The 18030-nt window shown below is 41.7% G+C and overlaps 1 protein-coding gene across 12 annotated transcripts in view; it reads right to left on the reverse strand.

The window, feature by feature from the left end:
• Positions 1-18030, reverse strand: part of MEF2A (myocyte enhancer factor 2A) — a 164089-nt gene that overhangs the window by 89234 nt on the left and 56825 nt on the right. For 9 of the 12 annotated variants that reach the window (XM_056571830.1, XM_056571825.1, XM_056571833.1 and 6 more), the window contains 2 exons: positions 3719-3915; positions 2353-2556 (listed from right to left, as the gene is read on the reverse strand). In XM_056571830.1, coding sequence (XP_056427805.1) covers positions 2353-2556; positions 3719-3772 — 258 coding nt within the window. In that variant the 5' untranslated portion in view covers positions 3773-3915. Of the gene's footprint in view, positions 1-2352; positions 2557-3718; positions 3916-13620; positions 13778-18030 lie in introns of all 12 variants that reach the window. The other 3 variants (XM_056571828.1, XM_056571826.1, XM_056571827.1) reach the window with 2 other exon arrangements.

Below are 18030 nucleotides of genomic sequence, written 5' to 3' on the forward strand. Positions count from 1 at the left end.
CAGAAAGAACAGTGAAGCACATATAAAGAGCAGTCAAGTTTTTTTCTAGTTTCTAAAGCTATAAACTGTGGTTATATCACATGACCACAATATTGTAGTTTCCATACGTGTATGTAAGCGCATTTCTCCTAATGTGATATAAAAAGTGCAAAGTTCTGCTAAACCATTTGTTAGCTATATATGTTTTTTTGCTTGTTGGTTTGTTTTTTATATTTTTTTTTTATGCATGTTGACACTACAATATCTACATGAGGGTCAAGACTCTTGTATGCCAGATCTGCTATTTGCTGTAGTAGCCAATCACAGACGTATTTGGTACAAGGCTTGACAGCTGGGTGTCAACATGTATGTGGAGGATGTAATGGTGGCCTCAACTTTCCCAGGAAGAGATTACTGATGTGAATCCCATGATACACTGAGAATCCAGCAAATAATTATTCTCACATATAACCTGCCATACCCATAGAGATAAAAAGACAGAGCGTAGTCTATCAATGACTATGCTGAATCTGCATCACCGCAGTAGGACTTTTATTTGTGGGACAGGATCCATTCTACAATGGCATTTATTTTTTCAGGTAAAAAAAAAATACTTTTTACATTAATGGTGGCACTTTGCTTTTTTTTTTTTTTTGCTGCTCTAAAATGCTATGGTTAGGTGGTCTAGAGCAGTGGTCTTCAACCTGCGGACCTCCAGATGTTGCAAAACTACAACTCCCAGCATGCCCGGACAGCCGTTGGCTGTCCGGGCATGCTGGGGGTTGTAGTTTTGCAACATCTGGGGGTCCGCAGGTTGGAGACCACTGTTCTAGAGTAAAATATGACAAGATCTATATAGACAGTGTTTTGGTTTGTGGCGATTTTATCAAAAAGCAGTATATTGAAGGTATGGAATCTTGTCTTTTATATGACAAGAAAGAGAAGTGACTACAGACTGTTAAATACACAGCATTTCCGATCTGTTGCAGAAATGACACAGATTTTCACCAAAAATTGTATTCATTGCAATAAATGAAATCTACATCTAGATTCTGCACCAAAAATCGACAAAAGTCTGCATATAAAAATGTGTGTTTTACTGTGTAATTGGGTGTGCCCCCAGTCTTACACAATTGACAATAACAACTAATATCACTTCCTGGCACCATCACCTTTACACCAACGTGAAGAAAAATCTTCAAAAACAACTTCCATATTTTACCAGCAGCAAAAAATCTTTATGGAAGAGCAACATTCAGACATTAAAAAGGTAAAGAGTCCACTAGGTTAATCCATGATCATGTGGCTGGTGGAAACTAATGCCATGACCTTATAGCAATCCACAAAGCTAAAGGGAAGGCTCAATGCAACGTGCAAGAGGCCAACCCTGTCAAAGGTGTTTGATGCTGGCCAACCCATGGGCAGATTAAAATAGGAGCAGCCTCCCTCATAAAAATGAACTGATTTACTGTAAAATTGTGGGCATCATTGACAGATCTTTCCCCATACAAAAAAAGGGAGAGACCTGTCAATGAAGGTCAGGAGGGCAGAGAGAAGACACTGCGGTGGCTCAAATCCGTGTAACCGGATGGTTTAAGAACATGATTTCCTTAAAGGGGTAGTCCAGTGGTGAAAAACTTATCCCCTATCCTAAGGATAGGGGATAAGTTTGAGATCGCGGGGGGTCCGACCGCTGGGGCCCCCTGCGATCTCTCTGTACGGGGACCAGGCTCTCCAGCCAGATAGCGGGTGTCGACCTCCGCACGAAGCGGCGGCAGACATGCCCCCTCAATACATCTCAATGGCAGAGCCGGAGATTGCCGAAGGCAGCGCTTCAGCTCTGCCATAGAGTTGTATTGAGGGGGCGTGTCGGACGCCGCTTCGTGCGGAGGTCGACACGCCCCCTTCCCGCGGGCTGTCGGGGATCCGTACAGGAGATCGCAGGGGGCCCCAGCAGTCGGACCCCCCGCGATCTGCAACTTATCCTCTATCCTTAGGATAGAGGATAAGTTGTTCACCACTGAGTCACCACTGGACTACTCCTTTAAAACATTGCAGAATTTTAAAGTAAATCGTAGTTCATTGTAATAAAGGAGCCTGTGTCTCATGCTGTCAAGGTTTGGGAAGCATAAAAAGCCTGAAAGGTACCTTTTAGGAACTATTGGTCTAAAATTTGTGTGAATATCATAGTAAACAGACTCCAGCTGAGTGAGAACAGGAAAGTAAGGAACAGCCCATGGCAGCCATACATTTTTCCTACTCCCTCCAGTAGTTCCTCTGCACACATTACATAATCAACTCTATCCCTCAAACAACCTGAAGGAGTTCTACACTGAATCTATGTATCCCAACACATGTAGGTAGCATCCTTACCTCCACAATGTCAGAGTTGGTTCTGCTCTCATGCGGTTCATTGTATTCTGTGTACTTGAGGAGGACTTTATCCATGTCAGTGCTCGCATACTGAAACAGTTTGTTAGAGCCATTAAAAATTATCAGTGCAATTTCACAGTCACATAGTACACTGAGTTCGTAGGCCTTCTTCATTAATCCAAACTTCCTCTTGGTAAATGTGACCTGTACAAAGAATAAACAAATATGAATCTGAATATTCTACATTTTCATTTTGTTTCTTGGTATGTAAGAAACTTTTACCCTGACTTCAGAATGGTATACTTCTCAACAAAAAGGATATGTAAAAGCATATACAAAATTAGAGGTGGCATAATACTGAATTATAAGGCTCACCAGAAAAGTATCCCACGTGTCACATATAACAAACTATATCCCAGCCCCCTGAAACAAACAAACCCACCACATTGCTAATGCAGTTCAGTCTACTGTTAGCATATTATAGAGGAGGAGCAGATGAGATATAGATTTGTTAAAAAAGTTACAGTATAAAGGCCTTTTTACACAGATTATAAGGCAAATGACCATTCAGAACAATCCAACTATGTAAAAGGGCCAGCGATGGGCCAATGAACACGCAAACGTTCATTTGTCGGCTGATTGGATCTTTTGTGCTGCCATTTAAATTATGGTTACCAGTTGCACTTCGCCCTGTGTGAACAGGCAATGTGTGGCCACATATGATGCATATAAATGGCCGCACGAATAATTGAGAATCATAAAGGCTCTGTAAATGAGCATGGGTCACCACCAGCCGGTCTAAAAGAGCGCTAACGTGTCAGTTTTTCATTACAATCTCTGCTCATTCTGGGCTTGGGAATTCAGTGGGCAGCCCTGATCACTGATTAACAGCTATTTCTGTATGTAAACTACTACAGGGAAGGCTGACAATGAATAGGACCACCCACTTGACCCTAAACCAAGAATGAAAAGAGATAATGACAGGTTACACTGGAACTTTTTTAACAAAACTATTAGCCAATTTGCTTATTTCATCCGGCTCTATAACATGCAGGCTGTAGGACTGCTTTTTCAATGTGACATGTCCCCTTTAAAAAGGTACGCCACACAAACATGTATGGAGCCTGGCCAACGTGTCTGCACACCCAGGCAGTGATAAAAGATACATACATAGAAAAAGGCTTATTACACAATTATATACATGGATAATAAGAGGGTTTTTTTTTTTTTTTTAATTTTTTTTTTTTTTTAAGATCGTCACTAAAATAAGTAGTTTTTTTTTTTTCTTCTTCGGGAAAGTATTTGTTAAAGTCTGCTACCAGATAGCATCAAAACACAGAATGCACATCTCCTTTGTATTAAGTACCTGTCTGTTCCGTTCATCCATTATCCGCGTAATCTGTATTTTCTTCCTCCCCATTGTCACTTTCTTTCCCTTTTACAATCCACAATAAATGTTATAATCCAAAAAGGTGGCAGTCCCCAGAATCCTAACGCATGGTCAGCAGCTTTCTGTAATTGCTTTCTCGTGCAGCCCAAGGCTTCAATTTCCTAGCCAAGAACCTAGAAGAGCAATTTGGAAATGGAAATTAATAATAAGTTTTGCCACAAAAAAAGCAAGAAGTTAAACCTCCAACACGACAAGTAAATATAGTTTGGGAATAAAACAGCAGGCAAAGTGATTACAAAATTAAAGGGCAATTACTTGCCTTAAAATCATGGACTTTAAAACACATGCGTTAAAAAATAAAAGGAGGTTATGCTGTGGTTTATTTTCAGAATGCAAAAAAAAAAAAAGGAATGAATGAATTGCCATCATGACACCTGCTGTATATTTCTGTTCATTATACTGTGCTTATAGGTGTTATCACTTGGACAATCCCTGGATTTCTGCTGCTGGTGCTCTGAGTGATCAAGTGTGATCTGCAGAGAGAAGTCTGGCAGTAAGTGTTTAAAGGGGTACTCCACTCAAAAAAAAAAAATTTTTAAATCAACTGGTGCCAGAAAGGTAAAACAGATTTGCAAGTTACTTCTGTTTAAAAATCTTAATCCTTCTAGTACTTATCAGCTTCTGTATGTTGCAAAGGAAGTTCTTTTCTTTTTTAATTTCTTTTCAGTCTGACCACAGTGCTCTCTGCTGACACCTCTGTCCATTTTAGGAACTGTCCAGAGTAGAAGCAAATCCCCATCGCAAACCTCTCCTGCTCTGGACAGTTCCTAAAATGGACAGAGGTGTCAGCAGAGAGCACTGTGGTCAGACTGAAAGGAAATTCAAAAAGAAAAGAATTTCCTCTGTAGTATACAGCAGCTGATAAGTACTGGAAGGATTAATCATTTTTAAATAGAAGTAACTTACAAATCTGTTTAACTTTCTGGCACCTGTTGATTTACAAAATAATGTTTTCCAGAGGAGTACCCCTTTCATTTTCCTGCAGCACCACCACAGGGAAAAATGATTACACAGTGCTCATACAGATCAATGGGTTGTGACCTATATATTCTTTTTAAGCTCACATCTGTGTGACAGTCATCAGTCAGCAGTTCACTGGAAGCTGTACATCAGTGGTCTCAAACTGTGGCCCTCCAGATGTTGCAAAACTTCAACTCCCTGGCTGTCCGGGCATGCTGTGAGTTGAAGTTTTGCAAAATCTGGAGGGCCACAGTTTGAGACCACTGATGTATACCATATGATCTAGGTAGCTGGGTCTGTTCACAGCTGGAGGTACCCAAATCCAGCCCCCTCAACATCTCTCCATAATACGCTGATGCTCTGAGGTAGCCCCAAAGTTACAGCAGGAAGGAAAAGTGCCAGAGCTCATCAATATATTTGCATGCTGCTGCCTAGAATTATTTATCATGCAAAGTGTGTGATGTTTCACAGACTGTAAGCAGATGTAAAGCTGCGGGACATGACATGTGGACAATGTCTGGTGAGAATTTATTCTTTGCAATGCTTGTCTTAACTATTTCATTCTTAGAGAAAGAAAAAAAAGAGGAAAAAAAAAAAAAAACATGCTACTTATCAACACTTAGGTCCTATTCACATGACTATTTCAACCAGTGGAAAAAGGCTTGCAGAATGTATTGCAATGTGTTCCCAACAGGCCCAAAACCTGACTGGGCTGAACTTCCTGTTGGTTCATAAAAAGTTTTTTCAAAAAGGTAGTAAATCTCCCAAAACCACTGCAAAATCCATGTGTTACATGCATTGTTTGCTATGGATACTTACTAATTATATCGATATTTCGTATTTTCTAAATATCGCACAATTTGGGAGAGGGAAAAGCCCACAGCATTGGATAAAAATGAATGTCATCCCCTTGCCTAATGCTGTAATACATGGACTTTGTGTAATAAATGTGGGCTTAAAGGGGTACTCCGGTGGAAAACAATATATTTTAAATCAACTGGTGCCAGAAAGATTTGTAAATTACATCTATTTACATCTATCTTAATCCTTCCAGTACTTCAGGTGCTGTATACTACAGAGAAAGCTATTTTCTTTTTAAATTCCTTTTCTGTCCGTCCACAGTGCTCTCTGCTGACACCTCTGTCCAGAAACAGCAAGGGAATAGAGAGGGCGCTACCTAGCGCATTACCACTAAAAACAAGGGTGAACAGAGGTAATTACAATGCTCACCCAGAATGTTACACTCGCCAAGTGTAACAATGGAAAAGGGCTTGTGTGTGAGTATGCCGGCAGCCGGTCCACCTTCGAACAGATGCACAAAGAAACAAGGAGCCTCAGAGGAGGTGGCGGACATCACGAGGCACTGGACACACTCGGAGGGTAAAATCCACTTTAATGACCCATCATGCAACGCGTTTCACAGATTATCTGCTTCATCAGGCATTCCTGATGAAGCAGATAATCTGTGAAACGCGTTGCATGATGGGTGATTAAAGTGGATTTTATCCTCAGAGTGTCCACCGCCTCTTGATGTCCGCCACCTCCTCTGAGGCTCCTTGTTTCTTTGAGGAACTGTCCAGAGCAGAAGAGGTTTTCTATGGGGATTTGCTTGTACTCTGCTGACACCTCTGTTCATGTCAGGAACTGTCCAGAGTACAAGCAAATCCCCATAGAAAACCTCTCCTGCTCTGAACAGTTCCTGACATGGACAGAGTTGTCAGCAGAGAGCACTGTGGTCAGACCGAAAAGAAATTGAAAAAGAAAATAACTTTCTCTGTAGTATACAGCATCTGATAAGTACTGGAAGGATTAAGATTTTTTAATAGAAGTAATTTACAAATCTGTATAACTTTCTGGGACCAGTTGATTTAAAATATTTTTTTCCCCCACCGGAGGACCCCTTTAATCTGGACACACACATTAGATTTGTCAGCCAAACCTACTAATTTTATTTATATGGCGGCCTCACGACTGATGGCAGATGCCATGGGAGAGAGGGATCCCTGTTAGATGTCAACTGCTGGCCAGAGATGTCTGGCAGCGACCTTATCCCCTCTTCTCATTCAGAACACATGCACACTCGGGGGAATAAGAGATTTTGCAGACAGCCACCTTACGTCTATGGCTTCACCCTTAAAGAGGAACTGCACGAGAATTGCTTTTTAACACTGTACAATCTGCACTGTATGCAGATGCTGACTATGCAGTGATAAGTTATTTATGCTCAGCTGAGATGTAACACCCTTGTGCTCCCCCATCATGGTCCCAGGGGCTCAGAAGATAAATGAGGTGATATTCAAAAAAAAAAAAAAAAAAAAAGTGTTGCCTATAGCAACCAGATGACTAATTACCGTTCCTTTATTAGGTTCTACACTAAGGCAGATTATGAATGCAGCTATCTGACACTGTTATGGGCAATTATTATTGTGTAAATTATTAAGACGAAAAACAAAGGACGACTACAGCAGAACTGTGGAAAAATAATATCTATATTGTTTCCTGGATATCACTTCTTGTCACATTCCAAAGCCTCTCTGAGAAATCGTCAAGGCTTCTCCTCACAGCCATGACAGTTTTCACACATCCGCTAACAAGCCAATTAACAGGCCCACAGCTCTGACGAAGCCCCATAGAAATGAAGACATCTCTCGAGCACTAGGTGACTTTAGCAAGTGCATGATAAGGGGTAAAAGCTAACACCTAGCTCTGTATGGCGTCACTGGTGAATAGCCCCCGCACACAATAATGCTCACAAGACTCTAAAGATGGAAGCTCCCATCTGTACTTATTAGGAAAGGAATACTTCTATAGCAACAAGGACAGCGGTCTCCAAAACTATGGTCCTCTAGATGTCGCAAAACTACAACTTACAGCAGTGTTTCCCAACCAGGGTGCCTCCAGCTGTTGCAAAACTACAACACCCAGCATGCCCGGACAGCCTTTGGCTGTCCGGGCATGCTGGGAGTTGTAGTTTTGCAACAGCTGGAGGCACCCTGGTTGGGAAACAATGTCTTGCCACATGACTGGACAACCTTCAGTATGGTAGCCCATGTTAAAGGGGTGAAAAACTTTTTTTTTTTTTTTTTTTTTTTAAATCAACTGGTGCCAGAAAGTTAAACAGATTTGTAAATTACTGCTATTAAAAAATCTTAATCCTTCCTGTACTTATTAGCTGCTGAATACTACAGTGGAAATTATTTTCCGTTTGTAACACAGAGCTGTCTGCTGACATCCTGAGCACAGTGCTCTCTGCTGACATCTCTGTCCATTTTTAGGAACTGTCCAGGGTAAAAGGAAATCCCCATAGCAAACATATGCTGTTCTGGACAGTTCACAAAATGGACAGAGATGTCAGCAGAGAGCACTGTGCTCGTGATGTCAGCAGACAGTTCTGTGTTTCAAAAAGAAAAGAATTTCCGCTGTAGTATTCAGCAGCTAATAAGTACAGGAAGGATTAAGATTTTTTTTTAATAGAAGTAATTTATCTGTTTAACTTTCTGGCACCAGTTGATTTAAAAAAAAAAAAAAAAAGGTTTTCACCGGAGTACCCCTTTAAAGGATGTCCAGTAATGCTACAAGTTGTAGTTTTGCAACATTTGGAGGGCCACAGTTTGAAGACCACTGAACAAGAGCCCAAAAAGAGTTTGATCTTTATGCATAAACAGCACCACCTTTCTCCACAGGCTATGTTTGGTATTGTTATAACTAGAGATGAGCGAACTTACAGTAAATTCTATTCGTCACGAACTTCTCGGCTTGGCAGTTGATGACTTATCCTGCATAAATGAGTTCAGCTTTCAGGTGCTCCCGTGGGCTGGAGAAGGTGGATACATTCCTAGAAGACTCTTTCCTAGGACTGTATCCACCTTTTCCAGCCCACCGGAGCACCGGAAAGCTGAACTAATTTACGCAGGATAATTCATCAAAGTTTGTGACGAATCGAATTTACTGTAAGTTCGCTCATCTCTAGTTATAACCTACAAGAAAGGACTAATGTATATGTAGGGGTAAGCAAAATAACCCCAAACAAATCGGCAAGATGACACTAAATATATCAACCTACAAAAACTTCTGCCCAAAATAGATAAATACGGTAAATGTAACAAGAAAGTAATCATCAAAATTATACTTTATTAAAACAAGAAAATTCATATATGACATACAATTGATAATCCCATCCTCCCCATATAAAAACATACATACACACATAAGACAGTGTTAAAACAATGGTTGGGGGAACATCCTGGATAATCTATGTGATAATGGTTCTCAATACACACCCTCATAATTATGTATATACATAAGCACCTCACAGATGTATTAAAAATACTATATCAATATTGCACTTGGCCCCCGATAAATATATAGTGGATCACTATGATATGCGAGTCCAATATAGTAAGTCTTAATGTACTGCTCCTATACTCAAACAGATCTATAATCAAGTGACCACTGAGTCTATAAAGTAGCTAGTGCATAAAAAAGGTTGCAGCATAAATATAGGGCATAGTGCAAAACAGAAACATCTGCTGCCCAGGTACGTCGCTCTCACGCCGCCATCAGGTCACTACGCACGCCGCTCCTATTGCATGACGGGAGGGCGTGCACGGCAACGCGATGACGACGACTGAGAGCGCCGGCGATGGAGGGGATCCCGAAGAGGGCGCTCCGGAGCCTCGAGGACAGGAATGAGACCATCACCGGAAGACACCGGAGGGCACCGTAAACAGCTATCCTGCGGCAGCTGAAGCAGTCTGCGCTGCCGGATAGCCGTTTATGCGATGGCCCCGACATACAAAATGTTGATACTGCCTTCAACATGCGATGGCCTCCGAGAGGCCAAGGCATGTTGAAATTATAGTATGTCGGCGTCATCGTAGGTCAGGGGGTCACTGTATAACAATATTACAAGGTGAAAATGTAGGCAAACAGGGTATACCATACCAATCAATATGATGTACACAGGGTATGCTCCACGAAGTCCCCCCACATATGTTTGGTATTGAAAGGTGATGAGCTTCGATACCCAAAACTGGCAATGATTTACTATTGTGAACTTGACCTGTTTTTTATTTTTTTTATTTTTTTTTGGGTTGAGCACCAAAACGTGGTGCACTGGGCCGCAATTTGTGTCTGCGCCAGAACAAAACAAACCTACAAGCCTTACAAACCGGAAAAGGGGCATGGTTGGCCATAAAGGGGGGAGTGGTTGAGCAGGTTAAGGGGTGCATTCTCAAAACCCAACCTATTCAAAATCCTGTGAATAAATGGCTAAAAATTCCCACCAAGAAAAAGCTGGTCAGAACTTTTGTGACCTGCAAACCCCCATAGTAAATAGAGTGTAATCCTGCAAGTCTAAAACAACAACATTCCACACTAATAAAAACCCAACACTCTTAGTTCATGCAGTAAGCACCGTAAATACACACTAGATAGATTTGCTGTGGACATTTTCTGATCTGATGACAGGTTACCTTTAATGGACATAAAAGCTTTATGGTCTATGAAATAAAATTTTAAAAAAACACAAGTAACAAGTTTTGATCAGTGTCGAGACCCTAACTGATATAGCCAGGTGAAGCACACAGCGGTGCACTTCACTCCCCCCCGGGTGAACACTCACTCACATACAATAATGGAGCCTGTCTCCCACAATAAGTGCAGCGCCGGGGAGTGAGGCGCACTGCTGTGGTGCTTCACCAGGCTATATCTAGAGATTGGTGACGGTCTGAGCCCTTAGACACGGACTGAACAGAACCTTAGACTTGTTTTAAACCTGTCACCAAACTAAACTTTTAATATATTGTTCTTTATGTAATTATAAGACACTTTGCTTTTTACTTACAATTGAAATTCTCAACCTTTATATGTCTTTAATGTGACTGAAAAAACAGCCACTAGGTGGCTCTGTTCTGTTCCCTGCGCAAGTCAAAACAGTTAGTTTGGTCTCCTCCAGGACTTGCAGAAGTCCAAACTTAGGAAGTGTGTGCGGGGCATGGCAAGGCACAGCTCTCACAGGCTTCAGTGACATCGCGCCTGCTGGGGAACGCCCACTTTCTCCTGCCGGACGCTCACACAATGAGCAAGGGGAAAGGTAAGATACACAGCTTTTTAAAGCTCGGAAAAAAATATTAAGGGTAGAAGAGGCGTTAGAAGTAGCTAGGGAATATAACCTAAGTTAGTTTACAAAATATGGTACTCTTTAATGACAGTAACGCTTGTCTAGTGACAACGTTTGGTCCATTTCTTGAATGTATTCTTTTATCTTGCAGAGTGGCAGACCACGCACACAGCTATTATCTGAAGTGAAGTCTCTAGGTTCCTGAGGTACCACTGAAATGGAAAGTGTAAAATGACAGAACTATTCTTAGAGCGGAACCTGCACAATTACATCCATGACACTGCTTTTTCACTTCTGTCTCTGCACCCACTTCACTTTCTGCCCACTAAATACACAACAAAAAAATTCCACCCATTGCAGACTTATTCATCCAGTCCAAAGAAGTGGGTGATGCAAACACCTCATTACTATACTACAAGTTCAATTAAACAGTAAACCTCAACCTTGGAAATTTCGCTGAAAGGTCTTCCCCCAGATGACTAAAGGGCTGAGGTCTATTTTTTGTAACAGATACTATAGGAGGTTAAAAAAATCATAATAAAATGGTATGGCCTGAATTAGAGTTAGATCAGCTTTTTACTTAAGGAACACAGGCTTTGTTCAGACCTCGAAATGTCTGCACAGAAAGTCTCTGTGCGTACATTATGGAGACTGCAGGTGCATTGAGACTTGTGTGCGGCGACCACAGAAAAAATGAACAGGTTTATTCTTTCTGCGGACACAAAATTCTGCTATGTGCACAGGGAAGTAGAATTCTGATGAATGCTCTACGATTTCCATGCAGAATTCCAATGCCGAATTATGCACTAAAATTCCGAGGTGAGAACACACCCCTAGAGTTGTCCAGTATGGGTAAACCCTTCTTACAATGTAGGCACCCACTAAGAAGTAGCCATATTCTGGTTAGGCTGGTTTCAGACAGGATATATTATGGCCACAATACAGATGTATGAAGCTTTTAGTTTGGGTCATCGGACCCCCAATTGGGCAGCCATATTATGCTAGGGGGTTAGCAAGTTTCCCTATTTAGGGGTGGGGATGACGACCTCCTAATTTGGACCCTCTCCTGGGCAATACTGAGGTCCGTCTGCAGTTCTGGTCTACTCACTCTTTGTCACTGTCGAGTAGTTAAATATCTTTAAAATGATTTCTCTCTCCAAATTTTTACACCTGTTCCATTTGTTGGCTGTTCTTCCCCCAAGAGATTTTTTTTAAACAATTGAATGGTGTGCTGAGATACTTCTAGTGGCAGGGCCGGCCTCCTAAACTGAGTCTGGCTTTAATTCCGATGCCAAAACATGAAGGTGGGTTGGCGGCTCCTAATTTACATAATTACTTTTTTGCTTCTCAGTTGGTTTATGTTGCCTGGGGGATCGATCTTGATCTCTCTAACATAGCAATAGCCCTGGCTAGGGCCCTCGTGGGATCTTATGAGAGCCTCACCAGCGCACTTACATGTCTTCCGCTACTTCTACTTTTCTTGGCACTATAAAAACAGTGGCTGTGGTTTGGTTTGTGGCGTCTAGGTGCTTCCCACAATCCGGTGTCTCTCTAAGAACCCCTCAGTGGGCGAATGTACATTTGCCCCAACTACGCGAGTTATCGGCTGCCTGCTTCTGGGGTCGTGGGATTGAATTTGTTACACATCTGTTCGGTGAGGATCATAAATTATTTGTCCTTCACTGACTTGCAGTCCCAGTTACATATCCCTCGGACTGGAATCTCCTTATTCAGTCTCGTTTTCGCCTAGTCTTTATTCTTCATCTGATTTGTGCTTTAAGTGCTTAGTGGAAGAGTGTTCCTTCTTACATGTAGTGTGGAGCTGTAATTGTGTTGTCCTGTTCTGGAGGAAGGCCATGCAATGCCTTACTGATCACCTAGAATTCCTATTGCCCCTGAGGTCTGTTTGCTGGGTCTAATAATGAGGCGGAGACTGATTTGTTTTCTTCAATTCCGTGCATGCAAGATTATAGCCATGACCTGGAAAGACAATTCTACCCCCTTATTGTTCACTGGATTAGTCTAGTTAATAAGTATGTCCCAGTTTATCAGGCCCTCTACCTTAGTCAGAAGTGTCCTAAAAAGTTTGACAAGGTATGGATGCCATGGCTCTTCCTTGATACATCAGTGGATGCTCCACGGCTGGCTGTCCTGAATGTGTAACTTGTTATACCCCATTTCCTTACCAGAGAGGTTGTGGCGGGGGGGGGAGGGGCGTGTGTGTGTGTGTGTGTGTATGGTTGTGTATGTGGTGAGCAAGTATGCTGTTAGGGTGGGTGCACGGTGTCTGCCTGCTTTACTGCCTTTTACTATTCCCCCATGCCATGTTGCCTCTGTTTCTGATGCCTGTTTTTTGTCTGTCTGTAACTGTGTGTCATATTGGCCATGCTCAGGTTGGTACTGTTGTTACTACTTTTTGTTGTATTATGTTTTATGCAGTTGGAGGTCCACGTGCTGGCTGCAATTATCAGGGACTCTCGAGCACTAGTGTCTGACAGCTAGCCACTCTCTGATAATTGCAGCCCAAACTTGGACTTACTGCTGCTTTGGGGCAAATTCACAAGTACGGCATCTTCTGCCGATTTGATGCGGTGTTAAAATATTTAATTGTATTGATTTAACAGTATGGAATTTGCAGGATCAAATCCGCAGTAGGGTCCAGCATGCATAATTGTACCCTAAAGCTGCAACTGCAGGCTGCAATGATTAAACTTGCATGGCAGCGGAAGGCTCTTACCGCCGTGTATAAGACCGACCTAAGTCTGCCCCTGGAACCAATGAAAGAAGATAATCCTGGACACTGAAGGAAAGCAGCTGCTACACAATTCACCAGTTACGTCTGTAGACATCTGACCTTCTTAACAGTGGAGTGCTGGAATCTGGCTGGCAGCTGACTGGTGGAAAGCAAACAAAGTCAGGATCTTCTAATACAGTATAATGGACACCATGAACAAGCAAACGCTACATTTGATAAATTAGGCTCTGCTTCATCTGTCCAGCATTACGTAGCAAACATATGATGAAAAAGGGTAAACTGGATATGTGCTAATACCCTTAAGCAGAATGGATGCATAGTGGGATCTGCACCTATCACACTTAGTGGTTTAGACATATTGCTTGTCTGGATAGAGATATTCTGTATGTGATACGATCTACAATGATAAGGAATGACAAGAAATAGTTAATCAGAGGAGAGATTAGCCAAGATGCACTCTGTCAACCCTTTCACCTCCTGCTGAGCCTGCATATGAAAGTCAGCAGGTTGTGTCCGCACCAGACTGAACGTTACACTGGACCCTGTAATGATTTCCACAAGTATTGCTTCATATCCCCTACAGATTCACTAGTCAATGGAAAGTAATGCTTCACATGAGACAAACATAAACCTATCTCAAAATCTTCATTGAATCCTTCTTAATCTGTCGCAGCATGTACCATATCCCGCTAAACATGCTCTGTTTGGGTGTGCCACACAAGTGATCACACTACTGAAAAGGTGCCAGGAACAGGCACACTGCTCCCTATTTAACCACTGCAGTACTCCCCAAGCAGTGTGTAAGTCAAACACGACAGGTGACAAGTTAACAGGCTTCTTCTAGCACGCATACATATAGACATGGGCTCGCGTATGATCTGTACAGTCAGATCCCCCCACTCCCCATCGTGATCCAGAAATGGAATGTGACATCAAAGTAACAGTAAAAAGTAAGCGAGTCAAGTTTCCTACTATGCTTTGCCTTATGTAAAACTGCTACTAACGTCTCCATTCTTCAGGCTGCACTCAATACATCCTCTCTGTTTGGATTCCTACACTTGACAGAAAATATTGCAGACCCTTTCAAGTCACAGAAAGAGGAAAAAAAAAAATTTGAAATAAGCACAAGCATACGTAACCCATCCGGTGATCTCACTTATAAGGATGATTGTACCCAGTTATAACTGGTACCAACCCTTGGCATAGTCTACTATAGTAGCATGGCACAGTGTTTCCCAACCAGGGTGTCTCCAGCTGTTGCAAAACTACAACTCCCAGCATGCTCAGACAGCCTACGGCTGTCCGGGCATGCAGGAAGTTGTAGTTTTGCAACAGCTGGAGGCACCCTGGTTGGGAAACACTGGCATGGCAGGACGACACTTAGTAATGTCATGCCATCAACCTACTGTAAGGGAGAGTTCTCCCCCCCCCCCCCCCCCCCCGTTTAGTTTCAGTTCTTGCAGGCTGTAAACTGATTAAAAAAAGTTGTTTTTTTTTAAATCCCATTCATGTCAATGCGTTTTTTTTACTATCCGTTTACATCCGTTTATACCCATCTGCACTCATTTCCTTTTTTTTTGACGGTAGAAAAAACGGTACATGCAGTATTTTTTCTTCCGTCAAAAAAACGGTAGAAAAAACGGATACAGTAAATTTAACATTGAAGTCTATGGAAAACGGATGAGCCTTTGAGGTCATCCGTTTGCATACTGTTTTTTGATCCGTTTTTACTTCTGAGCATGCTCAGAACAAAAAAAAATGATTAACTGAACAATAAGGGATCCAAATCCGTTATTGTCCGTTTTTTTTAAGTCCGTTTTTATTTTTGACGGAAGAAGAACGGGAAGGGTCTATACAGCCATGTGAACGCAGCCTTACATGGAGTAGAAAGACAAAACGTTTTACTACATTTTGGCAGGAGAACAGCAGAAGTGACTGGCAACACGGACAATATGCACAATTATGAGGTATATCCTCAACCACACGGAAATGCCTCAATATTTCGAGGAAACTATGAAGATCAACACGAAGAGCCTTACAGATCTTTTCTCTAACCTGTTACAGCAAAATGACAAAGGCAACCATCAAGACTGAAATGCAAAGCAACAAAGACGACATATAATCCCCATATATTAGGATATTTAAATGTGTACCTTATAAGGGGGTGTCTATTAGGAATTGCCAGTTAATAGAGGGGGATCTCCTGTTTATGACCCTAATATATTCCCTACATCAGAGAGTAGGTACATTCAGTATTTCTCACTCTGGAGGACGCAGAATATACACACATTACATGGACAGCCCTTTGGATAGGGGATAAGATGTCTAGGGGCGGAGTACCCCTTTTAATCAAAACCTGTGCAGATAAAAGCTGACCAGTTGCCTACTGCAACCAGATTGCTTCTTTCATTTTTTAAAAGGCCTTCTGAAAAATTAGAGAAGCAAATCTGAAAGAAAAGTCTTCACAAAAGACAGTGCTGAAAAGTACTTACTGCACATGCACAGACCATGGAAAGATTTACAGATTTTATCGGTTTTACTTGTGAATTATTTTCCATCATTATTTTTTAAACAAATTGTTATAGTGTAGGGAGGGGTGGTAGGTAGCAGTGGCAAAAAAAGACAAAAAAAACAAACAAAATAAGCCTGGGACTATAGAACGACTCTGGCCACATGATATTAAAACCACAACGTTGCGCTGCTAATAATGCAAGCTTGCATAATGTTACGATCTAAATTTTGGGCAGCCAAGCTCACTGTGTAGTCCATTCTCCTACAAAGAAATCCTTTTTCAATACTGTCATGTAGTACACAATAATTGCTCTCACAGCAGCATACAGTGGTGCTCAATGTGGGGGTATAACACACAGCAATGCGTTACATGTGATCATAAGAGTGTACTATTACTATTACTATTGCTGGAATTTCCAGCCACCAGTTGCAGTCTGTAGAACACCTGTTCGCATATGATCAGCTGCATGTGTGATGCATGTTGGGGACTCCAGTATGGGACCCACTCTTTGCAGCCACACTATGCTCCAATTCCCAAAGTATTTGAAAATACATTTTCTAAGGGTGCATTCACACCACCTTTTTCCACTACAGTTCCCATATACGTTTTTAATTTGAAAACCGTACTGAACCGTATTGAAAACCGTATGCATTGACTCTCCATTCGTATGCCAAAAGATGCCTCCGGTTGAATCCGTTTTGCGTCTTGTACGGTTTTGCCCGTTTTTTTCACATACCCAAAACTGTAGCCTACCACGGTTTTTGGTCCATGTGAAAAACCGTATTGAAACCGTATACGTTTTTTTTAAACGATGGGAACCGTAGAGAACCGTATGTGCGTATGGTTCCAACCGGTTTGCACCATACGGTTTTTGACTTTGCAGTTTTTTTTCTTGGAATTTCAATCAAACAAGTGAAACTTTATTCATAATGAAGTGAAAAGTTAAAAACTTATACTTTTTTTCTTTAAGGAAAACGGATGCTACCGGACATCCTTTCTCAAACCGTATATGGGATAAAATTTGTACATACGTTTTGAGGAATCCGTTTTTCATCAAAACCTGATACGGGAACTAAATTGCAAAAACGTGGTGTGAATGCAGCCTTAGCCAGACTACCCACTGGCAAGAAGCAATTTGCTTGTGCTTAAATCAGTGGTCTCAAACTGTGGCCCCTCCAGATGTTGCAAAACTTCAACTCCCAGCATGCCCGGACATTTTACTGTATTGTATTGTTTAGGGAAATGAAAGGGCTTCTCAAGGGGTCTTGGGATGCTGTCCTTTTGTGCCACAGAGCTTTTCTCTTGGATGTGAAGGCTACTTGTTCAGCAGAAAGATACTAATGGGAGGCATTTTCCCACCATGCTGAAATAATCCTGGGAAGCACTGAGTGGTTTATGCTCTTGTATGACTTTTACCAATTTATCAAGTGTAAGCATCACTGTACAAATGGATCAATGGGAATATGCTGGTCTCAATGGTCTTCAGATTACAATGCAGCTCCTCTGGAAAAAAACAACACCCAGGCTTCTTTTCGGTCATCCTTATGGGGTGTCAGTTTCCAGCAGGCCATGCCCTGCACAAGCACAAATGATATTGCCATTGCCAGAGGAGTCAAGGTATTTAGATGGTACAAGGTTTTAAAGGGCTACATTTCTTTTAAAATATATGTGCCCTGAAGCCAAAGCAACCCTTTCTGTAGTGTAGGTAGGAGAGATTCTTAACCTTTCACATGAAATATACACATTGGGCTTAGTATAGGAAATGCATGAGCATTAGACAGATGCTTTATTCGCAATTGCCATTACACTAAAGCTAATAAGGCAATGACTATTATGGTACAGGCCAATAGGTATACGTTGTACAGCCTAAAAATGTAAAA

Source organism: Hyla sarda, chromosome 4, assembly GCF_029499605.1.
Source record: "Hyla sarda isolate aHylSar1 chromosome 4, aHylSar1.hap1, whole genome shotgun sequence".
NCBI lineage: Eukaryota > Metazoa > Chordata > Amphibia > Anura > Hylidae > Hyla > Hyla sarda.